This window comes from Pan paniscus, chromosome 9 (assembly GCF_029289425.2).
Source record: "Pan paniscus chromosome 9, NHGRI_mPanPan1-v2.0_pri, whole genome shotgun sequence".
NCBI classification, from domain to species: domain Eukaryota; kingdom Metazoa; phylum Chordata; class Mammalia; order Primates; family Hominidae; genus Pan; species Pan paniscus.
In genome coordinates, this window is record NC_073258.2 from 111,000,345 (window position 1) to 111,026,310 (window position 25,966).

Here is a 25,966-nt window from a genome sequence, read left to right on the forward strand (position 1 = left end):
TGGCCATTGTGTCTCAGTACAGTTGTCCCTCCATTATCCATAAAGGATTGCTTCCAGGACTCCCCTTGGATACCAAAAACTGTGGATGCTCAAGTCCCTGATATAAAATGGTGCAATATTTGCATATAACCTATGCACATCCTCTTGTATACTTTCAATCATCTCTAGGCTAATAATACTAATACACTATATTATTACTATTATGTAGTATAATAATACACTAATACACTACAAATGCTATGTATTGTTATCCTGTATTTTTAAAATTTTGTACCTTTTCATTGCTGTGTTATTTTTTTCACATATTTTCAATCTGTGGTTGGTTGACTCTGTGAATGCAGAACCCAAAGACAAAAGCTGAGGTCCAACAAGATCTGTCCTAGGTCTTTTTCTCATTTTTATGTACTTGGTAGGTTGATCTCTTTCATTCTCATGGTTTAATTACCATCTATTCACTGATTACTCCCAAAACTGTATCTATAGTCCAAGACTGTTTCTACAAGGTCTGCACCCACATACGCAAATAAATACCAGATATCTCTCTTGGTTATATTGCACATATTTCAAACTCAATAGGTTCAAAACTGAATTCATCTTCCCCCTCAAATGTATTTTTTCTTCCACTCATTTTGATAAAAGGTATTACCAAATACCCAGCCGCCCAAGTCAGAAACCTGGTATGTAAAAGTTTATGTATATTTAGCTCTTTTCAAAGGGAAGCAATACTATCTGGTGGAGCTAATTATCTATACCACGAGAGCTAAACTTTTCTACAGTAAGAACAGATTGCTCATCTGGGTTTTTCAATACAAGAAATCAGAACGTATCAGAATCACTAAATTATTTTATTTGATTTGTTATCACCAAATAACCTAATTACTCATTTCCTCCCCAGACTGTACTTAGATACTGAGAAAAAGTGTCCGATATACCATACTGGAATAAGCCAATCACTGTGAAAATATCCTCTCTGTTCTAAACAGAAAATGAAAAAAAAATGGTATTCTAACTTTATGACTAAGTCTCATTTTAAGATTACATGGCTTGAATTAGTCCTCCATGGAATATCAACTCTGAAGGAACAACTGACCTACAAAATTAAGGAACAAATCTTGAAATAGGCATTTGCACTAGCAACCACAAGCAACCCTATCTAAAGCATTTAGCCACCTTCCTTCTTTTTAAATAGAGTAGGTTAGAGCACACCCATATTTAAAATAAACCGTGCTTCTGTGTTATTGTAGTGTTTAAGAGATTTTTTTCAATCACATGAGTTATGAAATGTAAGCCAATTACTTCATCTGCAGCTCAACCAAACAGCAATCTGGCTTAACACTGAAAGATCAATGCTGTACTTGTTTAGATAAAGCATTCCTATTCTTTAACATTTAAAAAAAAATTTAAAGTAATTCTGATTATAAAACAAAAGGTAATCCTTATATGAAATGAAATTCCACCATAATAGTCTGATTACTCAATTCAGTAATCTAAGATGAAGAATCTTAGGTTAGAATAACATTCAAAACCAGAATATAAACAGACTATCAAATATCTCATATTCCTGACTCTCTTGGTGAACAACTTACATAATTCTATCCTTTTCCAAGGTGACTACCAGTGCTACAAAATTAAAGGGCAGAACACTGTGACATTTAATAATTGAATTTTGGCCGAGCATGGTGACTCACGCCTATAATCCCAGCACTTTGGGAGGCCGAGGCGGGTGGATCATTTGAGATCAGGAGTTCGAGACCAGCCTGACCAACACGGTGAAACTCCATCTCCACTAAAAATGCAAAAATTAGCCGGGTGTGGTTGTGCGTGCCTGTAATCCCAGCTGCTCAGGAGGAGACTGAGGCAGGAGAATCGCTTGAATCCGGGAGGCGGAGGTTGCAGTGAGCCGAGATCGTGCCACTGCACTCCAGCCTGGGCAACAGAGCAAGACTCCATCTCAAAGAAAAAAAAAAAAATTAAAAAGTAATATTTGATGTTCCATCTTCTAGATTCCATCAATAATACTACTAAATAACACGTTTCACACTTGACAATTAAAACTGTAAATCATATAGTTCATTAATTATAATCATAAACTAGAAGGTAGCCAGAGAAGGATTATTATCCCCACTTTGCAGATTTAGATACTGAGCTCAGAGGTTTTAGGTCATGTACCTAAGGTCACATATATAGCAAAGGGTGGAATCGGTACTCAAAATTTAGGTCTTCTGATAATTTTTTCCTATGCCATATTATTTTAAAATAGCCATTATAGAAGCAGCAGTACACTGTAGATAAGAACAATGCACCAGCCTAGGAGTCTGAAAACCTAGTTTAAAAAGCCTTTTCAGAAAGTCAGAAAATTCAGCCAGGAGCAGTGGCTCACGCCTGTAATCCTAGCACTTTGGGAAACCGAGGTGGGAGGATCACTTGAGGTCAGGAGTTCGAGCCCAGCCTGGCCAACATAGTGATATCCTGTCTCTACTAAAAATACAAAAATTAGCTGGGCATGGCGGCAGATGCCTGTAATCCCAGCTACTCGGGAGGCTGAGGCAGGAGAATCACTTGAACCTGAGAGGCAGACTCCAATCTCAGCGAGCTGAGATTGCACCACTGCACTCCAGCCTGGGTGACAGAGTGAGGTTCTATCTCGGGGGCAGGGGGGAAGTCAGAGAATTCTATGAAGAAAACACAGCCTGCCACTTACTCTCACTTATTAAGCACCTGCCTGTGTTAGAATTTGTACCAAGCAGCAACAGTCACATCCTTTCCTCAAGTCCAAATTATCACTGCCTCCATTTATTGCTTACCCTATGGGAATGAGGAAAGAAGAGATAGATCAACCTTAGGTAATTATAGAGCATATAAATCTATGGAGGTGCTAGGTAATGATTTTTAGAAGTATACCCCGTGATCCAGCTGGCAACTTAAAATCTGGAAAAAAAAAAAAAAAAAAAAAGAGGCCAGGTGCGGTGGCTCATGCCTGTAATCCCAGCACTTTGGGAGGCTGAGGCGGGCAGATCACTTGAGCTCAGGAGTTTGAGACCAGCCTGGGCAACATGATGAAACCCCATCTCAATGAAAAATACATTAAAAAAAAAATTAGCGGACATAATGGCATGTGCCTATAGACCCAGCTACTCAGGAGGCTGAGGTGGAAGGATGGCTTGAACCCAGGAGGCAGAGGTTGCAGTGGGCTGAGATCACGCCACTGCACTCCAGCATGGGTGACAGGTCCAGACCCTGTCTCCAAAAAAAAAAAAAAAAAAACCTGAAAAACATTTTATTTATAGACTTCTAGAAGATAATTTTCAGACAATATAATGCAAACGCATGTTTCACTTACCGCTGGGGTAGGAGTCTATCATTAGCCAGGTAGCCTGGCTTATGAATCTCTTTATTATAATCTCCATACTTGGCTTGGACAGCATAGGAAGCCAAAAGAACTGCAGTTTCTGGCGGGCAATATATCTCATCATTTAAGATGGCTTCTTTAACTTGCAAGAAGAAGAGTCTCTGGGTTATTTCTTGAATTAATTCCTCAGAAACATCTTCAGGAAAGAATTTAGCTCTAAACTTGAACTGTAAAGGATTCTCTTTTTTAACATCCTGCTGTGTTACCTGGAAAAATAATTTCAAGTATAATCAACAAAAATCTTAAGTTTACAATAATTAGACCTAGTCACACATCAAATTCTTTTTGGAAGAAAATGAAAAGTGAAATAGATTCTAAATCTATGAAGATTTTAGTGTGTAATAGTCTAAATCTGTAAACAAATATATGTGATAAAAGATTCTATGCTCTTGAATGTGACCTATAACTCAGATTCTAATAACCAAATTGAAAACTTTTTTTCATATTCTTGAGAAGCTTATCCTACAGGTATTTACATCAAAATTGAAGTACTTAGTATGCCATTTGTAATATCTGCTTTAATATTTGTTATAGGCTAAGTTTTCAAATAGGAAAAGTAAGCATTTCTTTTTTTTTTTTTTTGAGATGATAAGCTGATGGTGCCTGACTGAATTTAAAAAAACATGGTACCTCATAATGATTAACAGATAACTACAAAAGGAAGCTTGCAATCAGTCAGACTTAGCTTTTCTAGCACAAATTCATAATAACTTCAACTTAACATAATTATTAGTTTAATGTTATCATACATATTTTACCTTTTTATTTAGTTTAAGCCATGTAGAATAACCTTTGCTGTCTACATACTGCAGCCCAAAAAACCAGACCTCACGCAAACCAACTGTTTTCACCACCTAAAACACAACAACAAAAAAAAACACAGTTTCAGTCCAACATACACATTGTGTCTAGATGATACTACACTTCAAAAGGAGAACAAAACTATTTAAGTATACGTATATTCCTTTGCCATAGAAAAGGCTTTCCCTAAATTTAAGATATTAAAGGAACATTTTTGAAAACTCAAATTCAAGTTTTCTATACTCAATTTTTCTTTTTTTTTTAAAAGAAGTTTTTTTTTGTTTTTTTTTTTTTTTGTTCTTGTCACCCAGGCTGGGGTGCAATGGCACAATCTTGGCTCACTGCAACTTCCGTCTCCATTCAAGTGATTCTCCTGTCTCAGCCTCCAAAGTAGCTGTGATTACAGGTATGCACTGCCACGCCTAGCTAATTTTTTGTATTTTTAGTAGAGATGGGGTTTCACCATGTTGGCCAGGTTGGTCTCAAACTCCTGACCTCAGGTGATCTGCCTGCCTCGGCCTTCCAAAGTCTTGGGATTATAGGCGTAAGCCACTGCACCTGGTCTCTAATCCTCAAGTTTGTAGTGTCACTTCAATCCTCTTACTTGATCCACTTTTTCATACCTCCTTTTCCTTATCTATCATGACCTCAACAATAACAAGAGTCTTGAAAATATATATATATAGTTTTCATAATCATACGTTCCAATTTCTATTTACCCCCACAAGTACCCTATTGGTATATTTAGGGCAAATGGTATCATTTTGGTGATAAGAAAAGTCTGATATATTCCATGTTCTACCTTCACTGAGCAAGAAACCATTCTTAGAACATACCATAAATTCCACCCTTCTACATTTTTGCTGATGTTTTTTCCTCTGCCTAGAATGGGTCTTCTGTATTTTTATGACTTATTGAACAATTTATTCTTTAAGGACAAGCTCAACTAACGTGCCTTCTGTGAATAAAGCTCTCCTACCATCTAGATAAAATTAATCACTGGTTCCCTGATATTCCCATAAGACTTTATCTATCCTGCTATTAGAAAATTTACTCTATCATAATTGTGTTATTAGCAGTGTGTCTATTTACCCTCCTTGACTGCATAATACTTATGGACAGAGATTATTGATTTGTGTGTCTTAAAATCCATAGCATCTCACAGAATGATTAGCCTGTGGTAGACACTCAAAAGTAAGACTAAGTAGGCTGTGCGCGGTGGCTCACGTCTGTAATCCCAGCACTTTAGGAGGCCGAGGCGGGCGGATCACAAGGTCAGGAGATCAAGACCATCCTGACTAACACGGTGAAACTTCATCACTACTAAAAATACAAAAAAAAAAAAAAAAAATTAGCTGGGCGTGGTGGCACGCGCCTGTAGTCCCAGCCACTTGGGAGGCAGAAGCAGGAGAATGGCGTGAACCCGGGAAGCGGAGCTTGCAGTGAGCCGAGATCGTGCCACTGCACTCCAGCCTGGGCGACAGAGCAAGACTCTGTCTCAAAAAAAAAAAAAGAAAATAAAGTAAGAGTAAATAAAGTGGTGGAGTTAGGATACACACCCAGGACTTACCCACACCTAACAAAAGCATATGTTTTTTAAAAAAATCTGTATTTAAAATAAAATGAGGAAAATGATCCAGGGCAGGTAAAAGTTCATTAACATTTTAAAAGCTTTACAGAAAGATTCAATATCAGTTCTTAAATAATAAACATTCTTGGTTTTTTGTGGGAGTTTTGCTTATTTTTTTTTTTTAAAGACAGGGTCTCACTCTGTACCCACAATGGAGTACAGTGGTGTGATTCACGGCTCACTGGAGCCTTGACCTCCTGGGCTGAAGCAATCCTCCTGCCTCAGCCTCCTGAACGGCTGGGACTAGAGGCACATTCCACCACACCTAGTTAATGTTTTTTTTTGTTTTGTTTTGTTTTGTTTTCTGTAGAGGCAGGGGTCTTGCTATGTCGCCAAGGCTAATCTTAAACTCCTGGCCTCAAGTGATCCTCCCACTTCAGCCTCTCAAAATGCTGGGATTATAGATGCAAGCCACTGCGCTTGGCCCTTGGTTTGTTTGTTTGTTTGTTTTGAGACGGGGTCTCACTCTGTCACCCAGGCTGGAGTGCAGTGGTGCAATCTCAGTTCACTGCAACCTCCACCCCCACCCCAGGCTCAAGTGATCCTCCCACCTGAGCCTCCCGAGTAGCTGGGACCACAGGCATGCACCACCAAACCTAGCTAATTTTTTATATTTTTAGTAGAGATAGGGTCTCACTATGTTGCCCAGGCTGGTCTTGACCTCCTGAGCTCAAGGGATCTGCCCACCTCAGCCTCCCAAAGTGTTGGGATTATAGGCATGAGACATCGTGCCCAGCCTGTTTTTTAAAAAATAAAGTTAAAACATTTGGCAGGGCAGGGTGGCTCACGCCTATACCAGCACTTTGGGAGGCCAAGGCAGATAGATCACTTGAGGCTAAGAGTTCAAGACCAGCCTGGTCAACATGGTGAAACCCCATCTCTGCTAAAAATACAAAAATCAGCCAGGTGTGGTGGTGCACACCCATAATCCCAGTTACTCAGGAGGCTGAGACAGTAGAATTGCTTGAGCCCAGGAGGCAGAGGCTGCAGTGAGCCGAGTTCGCGCCACTGCACTCCAGCCTGGGTGCCAGAGCGAGACTCCATCTCAAAACACACACACACACACACACACACACACACACACAAATAATCTTAAAACATTCCAGGCTTTTGGTTTCAAGACAGCAAACTGAACCCTTCCATTTACTTTCCCACTCTTGAAAATTTTCACTGAAATGACAGAAAAAAAGAAAAAACACTGGCTGGGCACAGTGGCTCACATCTGTGATCCCAACACTTTAGGAGGACAAGGCAGGAGGAGCTCAGGAGTTTCAGAACAGCCTGGGCAATGTAGGGAGACCTTGTCTCTTAATAAAAAAAAAATTAGCTGAGTAGTCACGCAAATCTGTAGTTCTAGCTAATCAGGAGGCTGAAGTGGTAGGATCACTTGAGTCCAGGAGGTCAAGGCTGCAGTGAGCTGTGATTATGCCACTGCACTCCAGCCTCAGTGACAGAGCAAGACCCTGTCTGAAAAAAAAGAAAAAAAAAATTAAAAATAAGAAAAAAGCATTTAGAAAATGTTACCATCAAAAAAGCAAAAAGTGGGCCAGGCACGGTGGCTCACGCCTGTAATCTCGGCACTTTGGGAGGCTGAGGCAGGTGGATCACAAGGTCAAGAGTTCAAAACCAGCCTGGCCAACATGGTGACACTCTGTCTCTACTAAAAATACAAAAATTAGCCGGGCATGGTGACAAGGGCCTGTAATCCCAGCTACTCAGGAGGTTGAGGCAGAGAAATGCTTGAACCCGGGAGGCGGAGGTTGCACTGCATTGAGCTATCGCACCACTGTACTCCAGCCTGGGTGACAGAGTAAGACTCTGTCTCGGAAAAAAAAAAAAAAAAGCAAAAAGTGAGAAATTTCTAGAAGATGTGGAATATAAAGTCTCATACTGATAATGCAAAAGCTGATCAATGTCAAACAATGAAAAATTCAATGTGGACAAAAGGAGATTCCAAATAATCTAACTTTGGTAAAAGACAGGTTGCCCCAGCAGTGCCAAAGAAAACATTCAAGCTTGGAGCGGCAGGAGTAGAAATGTACAGGTCAAAAGCAGCAGAGAGAAGTATAACAAAGCAGCCGGGCTCAGCTTCTGCCTCCACACTCTGTGAGATTCACAATGCTAAGTAAAAGGGAGATGTCCCACAGTGGGCACAGGGGATAATAGCTTAACTAACTTTAGACTATTACACAAATACAAGGAACAAGAAAGCTCAGCTGTGAAATTCCCTAAAAGGCCCTGTCTCCCCAGTGGTTCTCTACTTCTTCAGAAGGTGCTCCTAGAATGTTTTTTTTTTTTAATTAATATATTTTAGTGAGGCTGTCCTTTGAGCTCCCATAAACTTCTGATCACATACTTTTAGAAGCGAATCTGCTTGGGCACATAACTATAACATATGTATATTTATTTACAAGTTACATACTATCATGCTAATACACTATAAAGCATATATTTTTAAAAATGTTTAAAAATACATATTATATATACATATATATATTTTTTTTAATTTATTTATTTATTTTTTTGCCCAAACTGAAGTGCAGACTGCAACCTCTACCTCCTGGGTTTCAGCAGTTCTCCCACCTCAGCCTTCTGGGTAGCTGGGATTACAAGTGTGCACCACCACACTCAGCTAATGTTTGCATTTTTAGTAGAGACAGTTTTGCAATATTGGACAGGAAAAGGTACAGTAAAAATATGGTATTACACTCTTGAACTCCTGACCTCAAGTAATCCTCCCGCCTTGGCCTCCCAAAGTGCTGGGATTACAGGTGTGGGCCACCAAGTCTAGCCTAAAAATATATTTTAATACTTCTTTCACCCTAACAGATGTTCTTGCACACTCTTTGGGGGTATGAACACTTTTTATACTAATCCCACAAGAAGCAGCTAAAGGAGGAGGCTAGTCAAGAAAAAAGTCAGCAAGAAGCAAACCAAAGGACTTCAAGCACTCAGAGTCCCCAAACACAGAGCAGCTGGCCTCGATTTAACATCATAATCAGACATGGGGCTTTACTACACATGTACTCATGTAGCTATGTGCTCTCATTTTAGAGGACCCAGTTTACCCCTGGCTTGACCTGAACCTGCCAGCTTATCCCACACACACTACATACAAAAGTAAAATCTGCATTTTTCGATCCTTGCATTTGAGTTCAAGGAAAGTTCATCATTGCATTTCAGTTCAAGGAAAGCAGTCAGGAAATAGAACAGGGACTAAAGAACTGCTGAGAAGAGTCCGTAACAGATAACAATACTCAATAATCTAGACCAGGCTGGACGGTGGCTCACGCCTGTAATCCTGGCACTTTGGGAGGCCGAGGGAGGCGGATCACTTGAGCTTAGAAGTTCAAGACCAGCCTGGGAAACATGACGAAACCCCATCTCTACCAAAAATACAAAAAAAAATTAGCCGGGCATGGTGGAGCACACTTGTGGTCCCAGCTACTCAAGAGGCTGAGGTGGGAGGATCGCTTGAGCCTGGGAGGCAGAGGTTGCAGTGAGCCGAGATCGCACCACTGCATTCCAGCCTGGGGCGACAGGAGTGAGAGCCAATCTAAAAAAAAAATTTTTTTTTAATAAAGAAATAAGTAATAATAACCTGGACCATTTACAATATGAACTGTGTGTGCATGTGTGCGTGTGTGTGTGTGTAGTCAGGGTTGCTTAACGATGGGGATACATTCTGAGAAATGCATCGTTAGACAATTGCATCATCGTATGAACATCATAGAGTATACTTAAACAAACCTAAATGATATAGCCTACTACGCACCTAGACTATATGGTACAGCCTGTTGCTCCTAGGCTACAAACTTGTACAGCATGTTACTATATTGAATACTGTAGGCAACTCTAACACAACTGTTAAGTATTTGTGTATTTAAACGTATCTAAACATAGAAAAGGTATAGTAAAAATATGGTATTACACTCTTACGGGACCACTGTTGCATAAGTGGCCCATCATTGATCGAAATGTCCTTATGCGGCACATGACACTGTATTTATCTATATAAATAGAAAGAGATATACACAAAACTATCAAATACTGTTCTACGCACTTTACATAGATTTTCATTTAACTCTCACAATAAACCTCTGAAGAAGTAATGTTACCATCATCCTAATTGTACAAACGAGAAAAATAAGACAAAGAGATTAATTTGTCCAAAGTCAAACAGCTGCAACTACAACTATTGCAGGCAGTGACTCCAGTGCCCACACTTCTAAACCACTATACATCACTGCCCTATAATAAATGGTTTCATTTTCCTGTATCCAAGTGAAAGTAATTCTACTTAATAAAAAACAAGTTTTATTTCTTAGTATCCAATACCAAAGAGGATAACTTGCTGATTAGTTTTTGGCTGCCACAAACATTTCACTTACTATAAATAACATTTCAATTTGCTATGAAGTACAATAAATGCTAACTCTATTCACATTTTTTTCAAATAAGATAGACTGTATATTCACAAACAGGAGGCACAGAAGAATCAACAGAAGCGGATATTATACCAGAACAAAAGTGGTTTGGAAAAAAGAAAAAAGTGGAGATTGGTTCACAAGGTGTGGTGAACTTAGCTCTTTATGATTTTGCTTTAAAATTTCGCACATCCACACAAAAAGCTTTTCATGATCCAAAAAGGCCTTATCAGGACTTTTAAATTTATGAATTACCAAATCAGGAGATTAAGTATATTATTTGTCAGGAGAATAAACAACTTTAGAGAATTTAGAATTTTTATTTCATCAGATTTGAATCTGTATTTGACAGAATGACAACTAACAAAACCAAAGTATCTAGTGTTACTTACTGCTGAAATGCTAGAAACTCTTTCCTTCTTTAAGATCAAGTTATTCTGACTACAGGCTATTGCTCTCCTGCTCCTAAGAAAAAGGGTACGTAAAGTTTATATAAAAGTTATCCTCCTCTAGGTTTCATGCCACACATGATATATACCACCTTCCTCTCTCTTTGCAACAGTTTCTTCATGTTCTTACTTAATCCCTGGGGCCAATCTCTTACCTCGTTTTCTCAGCAAAACTTGCTTACATTGCAATACAACATTATCTGGGAAGCTTAAATTTTAAAATACTGATAATTTAGAGTAGGCCCAGACAATTAAATCAGCATCTCTGGAAGGGGTTTCCAAGCACTGCCTCCTCTCCCTTTTTTTAAAGCTCCACAGGTGACTAATGCGCACTCAAGACTGAGAAGAAAGATAAGATCAGTAGTCCCAGTTCCTTAACATACCGGATACCTGACCTCCATATCCCAACCTTTGCCTCATACATTATGAACCTATGACACCAAATTGTTGTTAGTGATCTCTGTATAGCCTATACAGGTTTAGCATACCTAATCCAAAAATCCAAAATCCTAAATGCTGCAAAATCTGAAACCTCTTCAGTACCAACATGACTCTGCAAGTGGAAAGTTCCACACCTAACCTAACGTGATGGGTCGCAGTCAAAACTCAGTATGCGTAAAATTATTTAAAGGATTTTATAAAATTACCTTCAGCCTATGTGTATAAGTTGTACACAAAACATAAATGAATTTTGTGTTTAGACTTGGGTCCCATCCCCAAGATATCTCATTATACATATGCAAATATTCCAAAATCTAAAAACATCCAAAATCTTCTGGTCCCAAGCATTTTGGATAAGAGATGCTCTCAACCTGTAATTCCCTATGCCTTTCACTCCTGCTGTTCCTTCTGCCCAGGATTCCTACTCATTTCACTCAACAACTTTGTGGATTATCCTTGAATCCCTTTTAGTCACCATTACAATGATTCTCATAGATGTTAAATAAATGCCTGCTGAAAATTATTTTCAAGAAGTCCTCTCCCACAAATGTAGGAATGTGAAAGAATAAAGAATATCCCTAGTGCTGTAGTAGGGATATCTGAATAGCTACTATGAAAAATTCCAAGTGGTACACTGTTGGATTATCAGCAAAAGCACAGAAAAACAGAGAAAGAGGTATGCAACAACATTCACACTATGGTGTCAAAAGTTGCATATTTCATGCAGTTTAATACCTGGTCAAAAAGTTGTTTGCCAGTTGTATTGGGCTGAATGGCAAATTCCAGCTCAGCATCCATTGTAGTTACTCTTACGTTGATCTGTAATAAAAATAAAAGGAATAATAAGTAGAAGAGAAGTTATTAGGCGTGAGAAAACTTTTATGATTTTCTTTATTAAAGTGATAAAGTTTTATTTTAATCACAAGAAATCTTAAATCTATTTGAAAAACAAAGAGCTTATAAAGTCCTCATTTAGGAACATCTATTGAATACTTAACATATACTGGGCACTAAGCTATGGGCTTTCCATACTCTCATTTAGCCCTTGCTATAATACTAGGAGATACTACCTTTATTTCTACAGAAACGCAAAGAGTTTCCATTATTCACCTAAGGACACGTGGATATTAAAAGGCAGAGCAAGAGCTGGACATGGTGCCTCACACCTTTAGTCCCAGCACTTTGGAAGGCCAAGGTGGGAGGATCTCTTGAGGTCAGGAGTTTGAGACCAGCCTGGGGAACACAGCAAGACTATGAAAAATTTAAAAATTAGTTGGGTGTGGTGGCATGTGCCTGTTATTTCCAGGAAGCTGAGATGGGAGGATCACTTGAGCCTAGGAGTTTGAGGGCTGCCGTGAGCTATGATTGTACTACTGAACTTCAGCCTGCACAACAGAGCAAGACCCTGCCTCCAAAAACAAAGCAAAACAAAAAAGGCAAAGCAGGTATTTAAATTGAGGTCTAACTCCAAATTCTTTGAATGTGATTCACTATCCCATATTTCTTTCAACATGAAAATCAGATTTCATTTTATTCATACTGTAAATACATTATTCGCTTTAGGAAAGCATTTATCTACAGTGCTTTATTTGCTAGATTCTATTTTTTGTTGTTTTTAGAGACAGGGTCTCACTATGTTGTGCTCAGGCTGGAGAGCAGTGGCCATTCATGCGTGCAATCATGGCACACTGCAACCTTGATCTCCTGGACGCAAACCTATATTCCCACCTCAATCTACCAAGTAGCTAGGAGCACAGGCGTGTGCCGCCATGCCTAGCTCCAAACAAATAATAATTTTATTGTGTAAATACCTAATATCTCAAAAACTTAACACGCCTTACCAAAATAGTTTTACCACAGAATAGCATCTTCACCTAGAATTCTTCACGTGATCCAAATATATCTTTTTAGCTTTTTAAATTATTTGATCTTTTATTAACTTATTTCTCCTTTAATTTTCCCACACTTCATTTGCTGTTTCTGTATTGATTTTCTAACAATCTTTACTTTTCCCTTAAACAGTATAAACCTGTAGCGATTCCTACTAACACTGTTTCTGTAACAACTGTATTTAAAATTTTATATTAATACGTATTACTGCATTTGTTTTTATGTATCTTTTTCCATCAGCCTGTAGGTTTACTGAGGACACAGCTTGTGCCATTTTATCTAACTTTAACTCACACTATAAAAACTCTAAATCAGACTTCTTATTTCCCCATATGTCTAACAATCACAACCTCAGCACATTATAGCTTTCACCTGGAATAACTTCTGTAATCAAATCTTACAGATTCATCCTTCTTTAAAATAATCTTATTTTTTTCTTTTCTAAAACTGTATCTTATTAAGAAATGATATATACAAAACATCTATCATATATAAACAATGAAGAATAATAAAACAAAACCCATAAATCTACCATCCAACTGAATAACAAGAAATGGTAAATAATGTTGCATATACCACTGTTATTTGTTCTTTGTAAATACCAACAGGTAATCACTAACCTAAATTTTGTTATTCTCTTGCTTTTAAAAAAAATGGTTCTAACGTAAATATATGTATCTGTATGTAAAATAGCTTCATTTTTCTTGATTTTTAGCTGTATTATAACTGCACGATATTTGTTGATCAAGTTTTCTTTCTTGATGTGGGCAATGCTTACATGGGTATATTCACTTTACGAAAATTCATCAACTACACACTTTTTTTTCCCTGTTGCCTAGGTTGGAGCACAGTGGCAGAATCCCAGCTCACTGCAGCCTCAACCTCCTGGGCTCAAGCGATCCTACCGCCTCAGCCTCTTGAGTGGCTGGGACTACTGTTACTACACACTTCTCATATATTCTGTTTGGTATGTATATTCTACTTCAATAAATTCTTTAAAATTGCACTATACTAGTTTAATTTTTCACCATATGTTTCTAAGATTCATTGATGTTTTTGTCATTGAACTTTCACTGCTATGCAACATTCTGCATGTGGCCAAACAAACATTTACTCACCCATTTTCCTGTCAATGAACACTGTTTCCAATTTTTTGGCTATTAAGAACAATACTGCTATGAACATTCTCGTACATGTCTCCGAGTGTCAGAATTTCTCCAGAATATACTCAGAATTCTTGAGTAATGAAGTGTGCACACCTTCTACTTTTACCACATAATGCTGAATTGTACAATGTAACTGTGTCAATGTATACTCCTGTCAGCATTGTATAAGAATTCTTGCTTTTCTGTATTTCCAGGAACAGTGGGCATTATCAGATTTATTAATATCTGACAATTCAGTTAGCAGAAAATGGTATCTCAATATGGTATTGAAGTGGGATCCTCGATTGCTGATGACATCCACATTTCTGTACATGGCATGTGCATACAGAATTTTAAGATGGCCCCTGGTGTCATGCTCATGATTATGTTGCATTACATGATTAAAGGGATTTTGCAGAAGTACTTAAGATTACTAATCAGCTGACTTTAGAACAGGAAGATTATCTAGGAGGGCCTAAGCTAATCAATTTATCTGGCTGGTTGCAGAATAAGTTATACCTTGATTTCAGCCTTATAAGACTTTGAAGCAGGGAACTCAGTCACATCATCCCAGATTTCTAACCTATAAAACTGTGGGATAATACATGGGTGCTGTTTTATAACACTAAATTTGTGGTAATCTGTCATAGACCAATGGAAAACTAGTACAATATGTTTAACTGACCACTCATTCTCATCTGCGAATGTTCACGCATATGGCTTATTTTTCTATTGGGTTGTTTTTTCTTACTTTAACGTAGGAAGTCTTTATATATTCTTGATACTGATCCTTTGTCAGTTATTCCTTACAAAAGAACCTCCCATATTGTGGTTCGTCATTTTACTTTCTCCATGGTGTCCTTTATGATAAACTGACATTCTTAATTTTAATGTTGAATTTATAAATATTTTACACACAGATACCAGTTTTTTACCATCCTTTTTTTTTTTTTTTTTTTTTTGAGAAAGCATCTCACTCTGTCGCCCAGGCTAGTGAGCAGTGACGTGATCTCAGCTCACTGCAACCTCCGCCTTCCAGGTTCAAGTGATTCTCCTGCCACAGCCTCCCAAGTAGCTGGGATTACAGGCATGCACCACCATGCCTGACTATTTTTTGTATTTTTAGTATAAACGGGCCAGTATAAATGTTGGCCAGGCTGGTCTCAAACCCCTGACCTCAAGTGACCCACCTGCCTCAGCCTCCCAAAGTGTTGAGATTACAGGAATCAGTCACTGCACCCAGCCAATTTTTTGCCATCCTTAAGAAATCCTTCCATACTCTGGAGTCATAAGGATATTCATATATTTCCTATTTTGATTTTCACAATTTTCAATGATTTTTGCTTATGATGTTAGAGGTCCAATTTCATTTTTTAATCTCCATATGAATGAAAATAATACAGGGTTTTTTTTAAATCCCAACATAATTTATTAATTAGTTCATTTATTCTCCAAAGTCTGTGCTGTCACAAATCAAGTATCTGCATAAGTGTGGATCTAATTTTGTTCCCCTGGTCAATTAAACTACTCAATATCATATTGTCTTAATTAGTACTTCTTTAAATAAGTCTTGATATCTGGTAGGGCAAGTCTCCATTATTCTTCAGAACTATTTTGACTAGTCTTGGATCATTATCTTTGCTCTTGGTTCCATATAAAACTGTGAACTTTACAAAATACACCATTTATGATTTAGCATTGGAACAACACGAATTTTTTGGTATCTTTGGGTAAGAATTAACATTTTTATTAATATAGACTCTATACAGGACTATGGTTTTCTCACTGTACATTGACTTAGATCTCCTTTAATGACTTTCAAAATCTTTTGAAAGAAGTGCTTATAATTTGCTCCATATAAATCAGTTTACTCATTTGTTAGGTATTTTCTCCTAGATCATTATGGCTTTGTGGGTATTGTAAATATGGATCCACAGTTCCTATTCCATAATTTTGACATCCTAAAAGCACGGAAACCTGAAGATGAGTTAATTTTGAGGAAAAATCTGACATGAAGTGATATAAGACTATCACTTGTAGTGAATTAATTTATTCCACTTCACGTGACTATTCACTCATTAAAACTATAGAAATACAAATGTTTTAGAGGTGATGCCATAGACCTTGATGGGAGTTTCATGTTATAATGACATATGCACATAATATATTGTATATTCATCTTTCTAAAATCCAAAAACTTCCACATTCTGAAACTTATCTAGCTTCAAGAGTGTTTTCTCCACAAGGCAAGTTCTATACTTCCAGAATCTTTAATGAATCAACAACACACAATTGATATCCAACTGCGTATAATTTTGACTCTTTAAGGAACAATAAACACTCTCCACTCAATTATACTGGCAAAGAGTTTTCCAAAGTAGCTGTAAACGTTCACATTCCTAACAAAAATACAATAAAGTCACATCCATATCTACACTGGATTATTACCAGTCTTTTTTTTGTTGTTATTTTTTGTTTTGTTTTTTTTGAGACAAGTCTCACTCTGTGACCCAGGTTGAAGTGCAGTGGTGCGATCTTGGCTCACTGCAACCTTCGCCTCCTGGATTCAAGCGATTCTCCTGCCTCAGCCTCCCAAGTAGCTGGGTTTACAGGAATGTGCCACAATGCCTGGCTAATTTTTGTACTTGCAGTAGAGATGGGGTTTTACCATGTTGGCCAGGCTGGTCTCGAACTCCTGACTTCAAGTGATACTCCCGCCTCAGCCTCCCAAAGTACTGGGATTACAGGCGTGATCTACCATGCCCGGCCTACCAGTCTTTAATACAGCTTCTTTTGTGAAATATCTGCTCAAATATTTTGTCCACTAAAAAAAAAAAAAAAAATCTGAGTTGTGTTATTTTTGAACTGTAAAAGAACTTTATATGGCAATTATTTTCTCCCATTGTCTTGCCTTTCTATGTTTTTATTGCTGTCTTTCAAGAGCAAAAGTTTTTAATTTTGATTAAGTCCAACTTTTCCTTAATGGTTCAAATTTTCTGTGTATTACATAACGAATTTTCGCCTACTCCAAGATCACAAAAATTTTTTCCTATGTTTTCTTCTAGATGTTTTACAGTTTGAGCTTTTGCATGTAGGTCTATAATCCATTGAGTTTATGTTTGTAAATTGTGAGACAACAGTCAATGTTCATGTTTTTCTGTATGGATAACCCTTTGTGCCAATACCATTTGTTGAAAATAATTATAGTTCTCCAGTAAATTGTGTGACACCCTTGTCAAAAATCTAATGAATACATATGTGTATATGGGCGTTGGTGTATTTTCGTTTCACCGATCCTATTAATTTATTCTTTCACCAATACCTCAATGTCTTATTTTAGTGGCTTAAGAATAAACCCTGAAATCCAGGAGTGTAAGTTTTCTTTTTTTTTTAATTGCTTTAGCTACTCTGTACACATTTTGGCATATCCATATATTAATATATTTTAGAATCAGCTAGTCAATTTTAATCAAAGAAGACTGCCTGGATTCAACTGATTGGAACTGAATTTCATTTACGAACACTTTTATGGAGAACTGACATCTTATAAAGATCTCTATACATATTTTATAGTTCTCTATGTATTTAAATTTTTAATTTCTCATAGCTGGTTTTCAGTGTAGAGATCTTGCACAGCATCTATACATTTATTACTAAGTGTGTCATGTTTTTTAATAACTAAATAACCAAACTAGTTTTATATAAAAAGGCCATTGATTTTTTTAATACAATCTTGCATCTGGCAATCTTGCTAAATTCAGTTATTGGTTCTAGTATTGTTTTATAGATTTATGAGGATTTTCTACAGAAACAATCATGTCATCTGCAAATAGGAAATTTTCTTTTTGATCTTTATGCCTTTTTTTAATTCTTCTCTCCCTCTAACAATGCATACTTTGCGACCTGCTGAGTCTTTAAGTCATTCTGAAGTGTTATCCGTGCTAGAAAATCCCAAAAATAACTAATGACTTTCTTTAAAATTATAATTGGCCAAAAGAAACATTCAAAAAAAAAAAAAACTCACTTTATTAGATTAAGAAAAGAACATTTACACCTTAAGAATAAAGGAATCCTTAGTCAAGAAGAACCAAATAACTATAAAACTAAGTAAAATAATCACATGTGTACCCTTAAATTAAAAAAAATCTAAGACTATATAATATCAGTATGGGTAACACTTGCACCTAAACTACAATTATGAGAAAACTAAAATGCATAGATCTTCCTGACCTCTCATTATTTCCTCCCATTTAACAATGTTACAATTTACTGGGCACTAAATATATATCAGATTCTTCTAACCCTTACCATACTCCCTTGGGTAACTAATTATATTCCCATTTTATATGCAAGGAAATTAAAAATTGGACAGATTGAGCTAAATTAACAAAGGTCACCCAGATTGGTGGCAGAACCAAGGTAAGAACTAAGACAGTTTGACCTTAGAACTCATGACCACATAACACTATGCTCTGGCCACATTAATCTAAAGAGAAATAACAGTAGTATCAGTGCCTTTTTCTTCCAACAACTCTACCAACATTCTTTGCCTTGTTCCAAAACGAATTTAATGATATCTTATTATTGAGACACTGTCAAATGTAATAAAATACACTTACTGGTTTCGGCATTTTCTTTCTCTTTTTGTTACCTTCTTTAAAAATTCTCCACTTCAATGAATTCTGTTGTCACTTTCTGTTAAAAAAAAAAAAAGCATAATCTATTATCTTTTTATATAAGGTTTCTATTTTAACTATAATTTGTATAAGATATAAATTAAAATATTTGAAAAGGTGGATTTAAAGTAACAAGGAGTGATTTCATTCTAATTTTCAATATCTTCTACTAGCATTGCACATTCCCTAAAAAGATTGAAATCTGAAGATTAAAAATACCACACATCTCAAATAACATGTTATAAACACACTGATCTAACCAGAAGTTTTAATTACAGACAACAAAGAACAAGGAAACATCACTGCTTAGAGCCCAAAAGCTTGCTCTCTGAGTCAGGTTCATCTCTGTATCCAGGATGTTAGAGAAAGGAACAATAAAAGTGAGGACAGATGGATTCAGACTCTGAAGAGCTTAAGAATACTTATTCAATGTTTTTTTTCTGTACTGCCAAAAACAAAAGGAAATTCTGATTAATGTAATCTACAAAAAAATGGAAGAAACTAATTTTTATTTTTTTATTTTTTTAAAGACGGGTCTCATTCTGACATTCAGGCTGGAGTACAGTGGTAACATCACAGCTCACTGCAGCCTAAACCTCCCAGGTTCAAGTGATCCTCCTGCCTTGGGCTCCCAAGTAGCTAGGATCATGAGCACGTGCCAACATGCCCAGCTAGTTTTTTTATTTTATTTTTTTGTAGAGGCAGGGTTGCCCTACGTTGCTCAAGCTGTCTCAAACTCCTGGCCTCAAGCAATCCTCCCAACTGTGCCTCCCAAAGTGCTAGGATTACAGGCATGCGCCACTGCGCCTGGCTTATTTTTTCTTCTTGTAAATTTGAAAATATGAATGGAGAAAAATATGAATAGCTTATTCACCCAATGTGTATGAAACAGGCAAAGCTCTGCACACTAACAACCTGCATTCAGCTAGCACAGCGGGTCACATCTGTAATCCCAACACTTTAGGACCTATAATCCCAGCTCTTTGGGAGGCCAAGGTGAGAGGACTGCTTAAGCCCAGTGGCTAAAGCTGCTGTGAGCAGTGATCACACCACTGCACTCCAGCCTGGGCAACAGAGCAAGACCCTGTCTCAAAAACAAACAAACAAACAAAAAAATGTTATTGATTGCTGTTTAAGATGCCATAACTAAGGCTGGGCATGATGGCTCATGCCTATAATCCCAGCACTTTGGGAGACCGGGGCGGGAGGATCATTTGAGGTCAGGAGTTTGAGACCAGCCTGGCCAACATGGTGAAACCCCATCTATACCAGAAATACAAAAATTAGCCGGGCATGATGGCAGGTGCCTGTAATCCCAGCTACTCAGGAGGCTGAGGCAGGAGAATCACTTGAACCCGAAAAGCAGAGATTGCAGTGAGCCAACATGGTCCCATTGCGCTCCAGCCTGGGCGACAGAGCAACACTGTGTTTCTAAAAAACAAAAAAAGAAAAGATGCCATAACTAATAAAAGAGAAATTCTCTAAGTTGTAATAAAAATGAAATTTAGGTAAGGCCATTTCCCTAAATTCTAGTCAATCACAAGTAACTGATTACCAATAAACCTCTTCAGAAGAAATTTCCTCCTGAGATTTTTTTTTTATTATTTTTTTTTGAGATGGAGTCTCACTCTGTCGCCCAGGCTGGAGTGCAGTGGTCGCAGTGGTGCAATCTTAGCTCACTGCAACCTCTGCCTCCTGGGTTCAAGCGATTCTCCTGCTTCAGCCTCCGTAGCTGGAATTACAAGCGTCCACCACCGCACCCAGCTAATATTTGTTATTTTTAGTAGAGAAAGGGTTTCATCATGTTGGCCAGGCTGGTCTCAAACTCCTGAGCTCAAGTGATCCGCCGGCCTTGGCCTCCCAAAGTGCTGGGATTACAGGCATGAACCATTAGGCAATGAAATTCTGCTGGAGGTATAAACCCCTCATTTCTTAATTCTTATCATTTCCTAGCTTATTCCCATCTACACTCACCTACCTTCATGAACCTAAATGTATTTCAGTCCAATTTTTAAATTCTATACCCTCTTTTCATCCCAACTACTATTACTGCCTTAGTTCAGGTCTTATCATCTCAGGTCTTGATTAAAACAGCCTCCAGGCCAGGCGCGATAGCTCACGTGTGTAATTCCAGCAATTTGAGAAGTGGGAGGATCACTGGAGCCCAGGAGTTTGAGACCAGCCTAGGCAACATGGCAAAACCCCATCTCTATCAAAAAAAAAAAAAAAAAAAAAAAAAACCAAACAAACAAACAAAAAAAAACGAGCCAGGCATGGTGATGGAAGGAATGCTTGAGTCTGGGAAGTGCAGGTTGAAGTGAGCTGAGATCACCAATGCACTCCAGCCTGGGTGACAGAGCAAGAACCCCATCTCAAAAAACAAACAAACAAAAAATGACCTATAACCTATTGGTTCAGAAAAATTGCTTCATCTCACATTTCATAGAACAATTTTATTCAAATTCTTCACACGTATATAAGACATGTGTGTCTGCATCAAAACTTTGGCCATTTTTTGAATCATAATAGTTGTTTAGATTACATAAGCATTTTTTTGAATCAGTAATACAATCACTAAAGGTTTTATCCTAAGCCAAAATGGCTTGTCCTAAGTTACGTGGGCAATAAATGGCCAAACTACAAGTCTTTTGACACCTAGCATCCAGAGTTCTACAACGTATCAGCCTGTCTTCCTTTTTTTTTGATATGAAAAGACTGCTAACTAATTTCATTTGTGGAAATATACCTGAAGAAAATATTAACAAATATGTATAATGATACAACTACAAAGACTCTAATTATAGTACAATTTATAAAAGTATATGTAAAACTGAGAGTCTAGCTAGGTCAGTCATGGTATATCTAAGGATCCACTAGATCACAATGCAGCCTATCAAAATGTTATAGAAAAATACTAAATGACATAGGAAGATATTCACAAACCACTAAGTACAAAGGCAGGTATTAAACCCATCCATAGTAGCCAGGCATGGTGGCTCACACCTGTAATTCCAGCACTTTGGGAGGCCAAGGCAGGAGGATCACTTGAGGGCAGGAGTTCAAGACCAGCCTGGGTAACACAGAGAGATCGTGTCTCCACAAAAAATAAAAATAAACCAGGCATAGTAGAGTGCACATGTAGTCCTAGCTACTCAAGAGGCTAAGGCAGGAAGATCACTTGAGCCCAGAAGTTTGAGGCTGCAGTGAGTTATGATCATGCCACTACAACCCAGCCTGGGCAACAGGGCAAGATTCTGTCTAAAATGTAAAAAATAAAACATTAAAAAAAAAATCCACAGGATATCATCACTTTTTTTAAAAAAAGACAGGAATGAATGAAAAGACCAGAATGATTATATTCTAAAATATTAAGAGGCTCGAATAATTAAAATGAAATCTGTAAACTTGTAAAATGAAAATGTAGAGGTTTTGTCATAAACTAATCTCTTTTTTTTTTGGAGATGGAGTCTCGCTCTGTCACCCAGGCTGGAGTGCAGTGGCGCGATCTTGGCTCACTGCAACCTCCGCCTTCCAGGTTCAAGCGATTCTCCTGCCTCAGCCTCCCAAGTAGCTGGGATTACAGGCGTGTGCCACCATGTCTGACTAATTTTTGTATTTTTAGTAGAGACGGGGTTTCACTATGTTGCCCAGGCTGGTCTCGAACTCTTGACATCAGGTAATCTGCCTGCTTCGGCCTCCCAAAGTGCTCACAGATGTGAGCCACCACACACACCCGGCCTAAAAAACTAATTTCTTACGATGAAAAAAACAGAATTATTCTAAATAAGTAAACTAAAGTTGGACTCATAACTTCACAATACCATTTAATAAAATGTAAGTAAGTTAATATTTTTTTCAAAAAGAAAGGAGAAGCAGTGGCTCCTACTTGTAAACCCAGCACTTTGAGAGCCCGAGACAGATGGGCTGCTTGAGCCCAGGAGTTCAAGACCAGCCTGGAAAACATAGCAAGACCCCATCTCTATGTTTTTTTAAAAATAATCTAAAACAAACAAAAAAAAAGACAGACTTGAAAAAAATTATAGTTTTGGAAGAATAACATAATATGACTAAGAAAGATATATAGATTATAATAAAAACAGATAAATATATTTTATTTTAAATCTCTACATAGGTAAAATAAATACCAAAATAAAAAAGAGTAGAAAAATTTGCAACAGTATAATAAAGCTGTTATGCAAAGTAATCAAATGGTTAAATATATAAAGATACTGCTCAGATTCCACTCAGTAAACACTTCAATAACAAACTTCGCCAACAAAACTTACGTTAAAAAACACACACAAATGTTCTACTGATTAAAACTACAAATGTTTTACCAATGATATACTCATTAAACTAGCAAAATAAATATTAATTACGCATGCTAAGGTTGACGAACAATGTTGGTAAACAAGTAGGTAAGTATTGTAGGTATCACCAGATATTGGCTCCACATTTCCAGAAAGTAGAGAGAGAATACATAACAAAAGCTACACAGCTTTTTTGAATGTGAAATTCTGCTTTTGTAATAAATCCTCCAGAAGATATTTCTCCCCCCAAACTAAATATAAAAGAAAGTAATCTGTATCAAGATATTCACAGCAGCATTCTTTACAATAGCCAATGATTACAATCACCAAAGTAATGTTGATATTATGTGATAACATGGACTTCTCCAGGGTTGTGGGGGTTTTTTATTTGTTTTTTGGTATTATTAAAACAAACTGTGTCAATATTTAGATAAGGTTAAGTGGAAAGGCAGAATATGTAACTACCCATCCATCAACACAGAAAAACACAGGTATTATTATTTTTTTTTTTTTTGAGATGGTCTCGCTCTGTTGCCCCGGCTGGAGTGCAGTGGCGCGATCTCGGCTCACTGCAAGCTCTGCCTCCCGGATTTACACCATTCTCCTGCCTCAGCCTCCCCAGTAGCTGGGACTACAGGCACCTGCCACCACACCCGGCTAATTTTTTTTTGTATTTTTAGTAGAGACGGGGTTTCACCGTGTTAGCCAGGATGGTCTCGATCTCCTGACCTCGGGATCCACCCGCCTCGGCCTCCCAAAGTTCTGGGATTACAGGCGTGAGCCACCACGCCCGGCCAACACAGGTATTATTAAAAAGGATGTCTGAATACACAGAAAGTTAGTACTTAACAGAGTTTTGTTAAGTTTCTAATTTTAAAAATCAGAGATAAGAATTTTAAAAACATATTTCATGAAATTGCTTATACATATCTTTCATTAGCTTCTACAACACACAGATGTAAAAATTCTACCTTAAATTTTTCAGGACAAAGCTATGTATAAATGCTATTAAAACCTATGTTTTTACACCAATTTAGTGATTAATGGAAAATATTTATATCAAGAGAATATTGTTGCCAGGCACGGTGGCTCATGCCTGTAATCTCAGTACTTTGGGAGGCCGAGGCAGGCGGATCACGAGGTCAGGAGTTCGAGACCAGTCTGGCCAACATAGTGAAACCCGGTCTCTACTAAAAATACAAAAAATTAGCTGGGTGTGGTGTGTGCCTGTAATCTCAGCTACTGGGGAGGCTGAGATAGCAGAATTGCACGAACCTGGGAGGCAGGGGCTGCAGTGAGCCAAGATCCCGCCACTGCACTCCAGCCCAGGTGACAGTGTGAGACCTCATCTCAAAAGAAAATAAAAGAGAATATTGTTTAACCTCAATGAGACATTTCTGGCTAGGTATGGTGGCTCGTGCCTGTAATCCCAGCACTTTGGGAGGCTGAGGCAGGCAGATCACTTGAGGTCAGGAGTTCGAGACCATCCTGGGCAACATGGAGAAACCCTGTCTCTAGTAAAAATAAAAAATTAGCCAAACATGATGGCACATGCCTGTAGTCCCTGCAACTCAGGAGACTGAGGCAGGAGAATCGCTTGAATCCAAGAGGTAGAGGCTGCAATGAGCTGAGATCACACCACTACACTTCAGCCTGGGCGACAGAGTGAGACTTTGTCTCAAAAAAAAAAAAAAAAGAGACATTTCTAGTCTATAAATATATTAGTATGTTTTTAATTGAAACTGGCATCTATTAGTAGCAGAATAGATAATTTCATAAAATGTCACATGGAAAACAAAGAAACCTAGATGCATATCCTGGGGTTCCATCTCTAACTTGAAACAAAACCTGGTCTTTCAAGTCTTTCTTTTCTTCTATTAAAAAAAGTATAAAAATAATAATAAAAAATAAATTGCCTAAACCATTATATATCAAAGACACATATTTATATACCAAATATTTGTATATTTCCACTCTTCCCTCATAAAAATATTTACTCCCTCCTCCCCACTCTTAATTCTCTTAATTTTAATCTGCAAGTTTATTGGTTTAAACTTAATTAAACCAATTAAATCCTAAATTTTCTCCCACTCTTAAATGTCTTAAAAGTGGTCTTGCCCTGCCTCTTTTCCATACCTACTTCTCCTAAAGCAATATATTGTGCTCTTTTCCATACCTACTCCTTCAAAAGCAATAAAAGAGCAGTCATGGCAGCAACATACCCAGCAAGTCGTCTGGAGAGATGCTGCCAGCCAGCAAACGTCTCCCATCTCGAGAAAACCACTCATATGAATATGTACTCAAACACAGTGCCACACATTAGAGACAAAATAGACACAATAAACATTCTCTCCTTTGTCTTTTAACTCTGAGGGTAACCCTCAGTCTCCTTTCTACCTAATGCAATGGAAAAATAGCCTCATGCTCAACACATTGAGCTCTGTTAGGTCAGTGGCACAAGACTCACACCTGTCAGGTGGTAAAACAGGTGTTATAAAGTCTAGTCCATGCAGTGCCTGCACTGAAGCATCAATAATTCATAGCAGATTGCCTGATTTTACTTTTGAGATACTCTTTTCCCTAAGCCTAATTTTAATTATTTTAAATTTTTTTCTGCCTTTTCGGACTTAGAAATGACCTCTGAACATAATTGTGGTCTCTCCAGAAACCAAAATATTCCAAGAGAACTCATCTGCCAATTTACTGGGAGAAAGCTGCACAACAAAGAACAGTATAAACTGAATAAGGCAACTCTGGCAGTCCAATCAACACAATAATGGAATCTACT

At 37.7% G+C, this 25,966-nt stretch overlaps 1 protein-coding gene across 5 annotated transcripts in view; it reads right to left on the bottom strand.

Moving 5' to 3' along the window:
* Window positions 1-18,891, bottom strand: part of RDX (radixin) — a 109,331-nt gene extending 90,440 nt beyond the window's left edge. For 4 of the 5 annotated variants that reach the window (XR_008620258.2, XM_034933638.3, XM_034933637.3 and 1 more), the window contains exons 1-4: window positions 18,812-18,891; window positions 11,893-11,976; window positions 4,168-4,263; window positions 3,341-3,615 (exon numbers count right to left, since the gene is read on the bottom strand). Coding sequence is in view for 4 of the 5 variants with exons in the window: in XM_034933638.3 (XP_034789529.1) it covers window positions 3,341-3,615; window positions 4,168-4,263; window positions 11,893-11,976; window positions 18,812-18,823 (467 nt within the window). In the remaining variant the exon portion in view is untranslated. The remainder of the gene's footprint in view (window positions 1-3,340; window positions 3,616-4,167; window positions 4,264-11,892; window positions 11,977-18,811) is intronic. The other variant, XM_034933639.3, reaches the window with a different exon arrangement.
* Window positions 18,892-25,966: the final 7,075 nt, after the last annotated feature.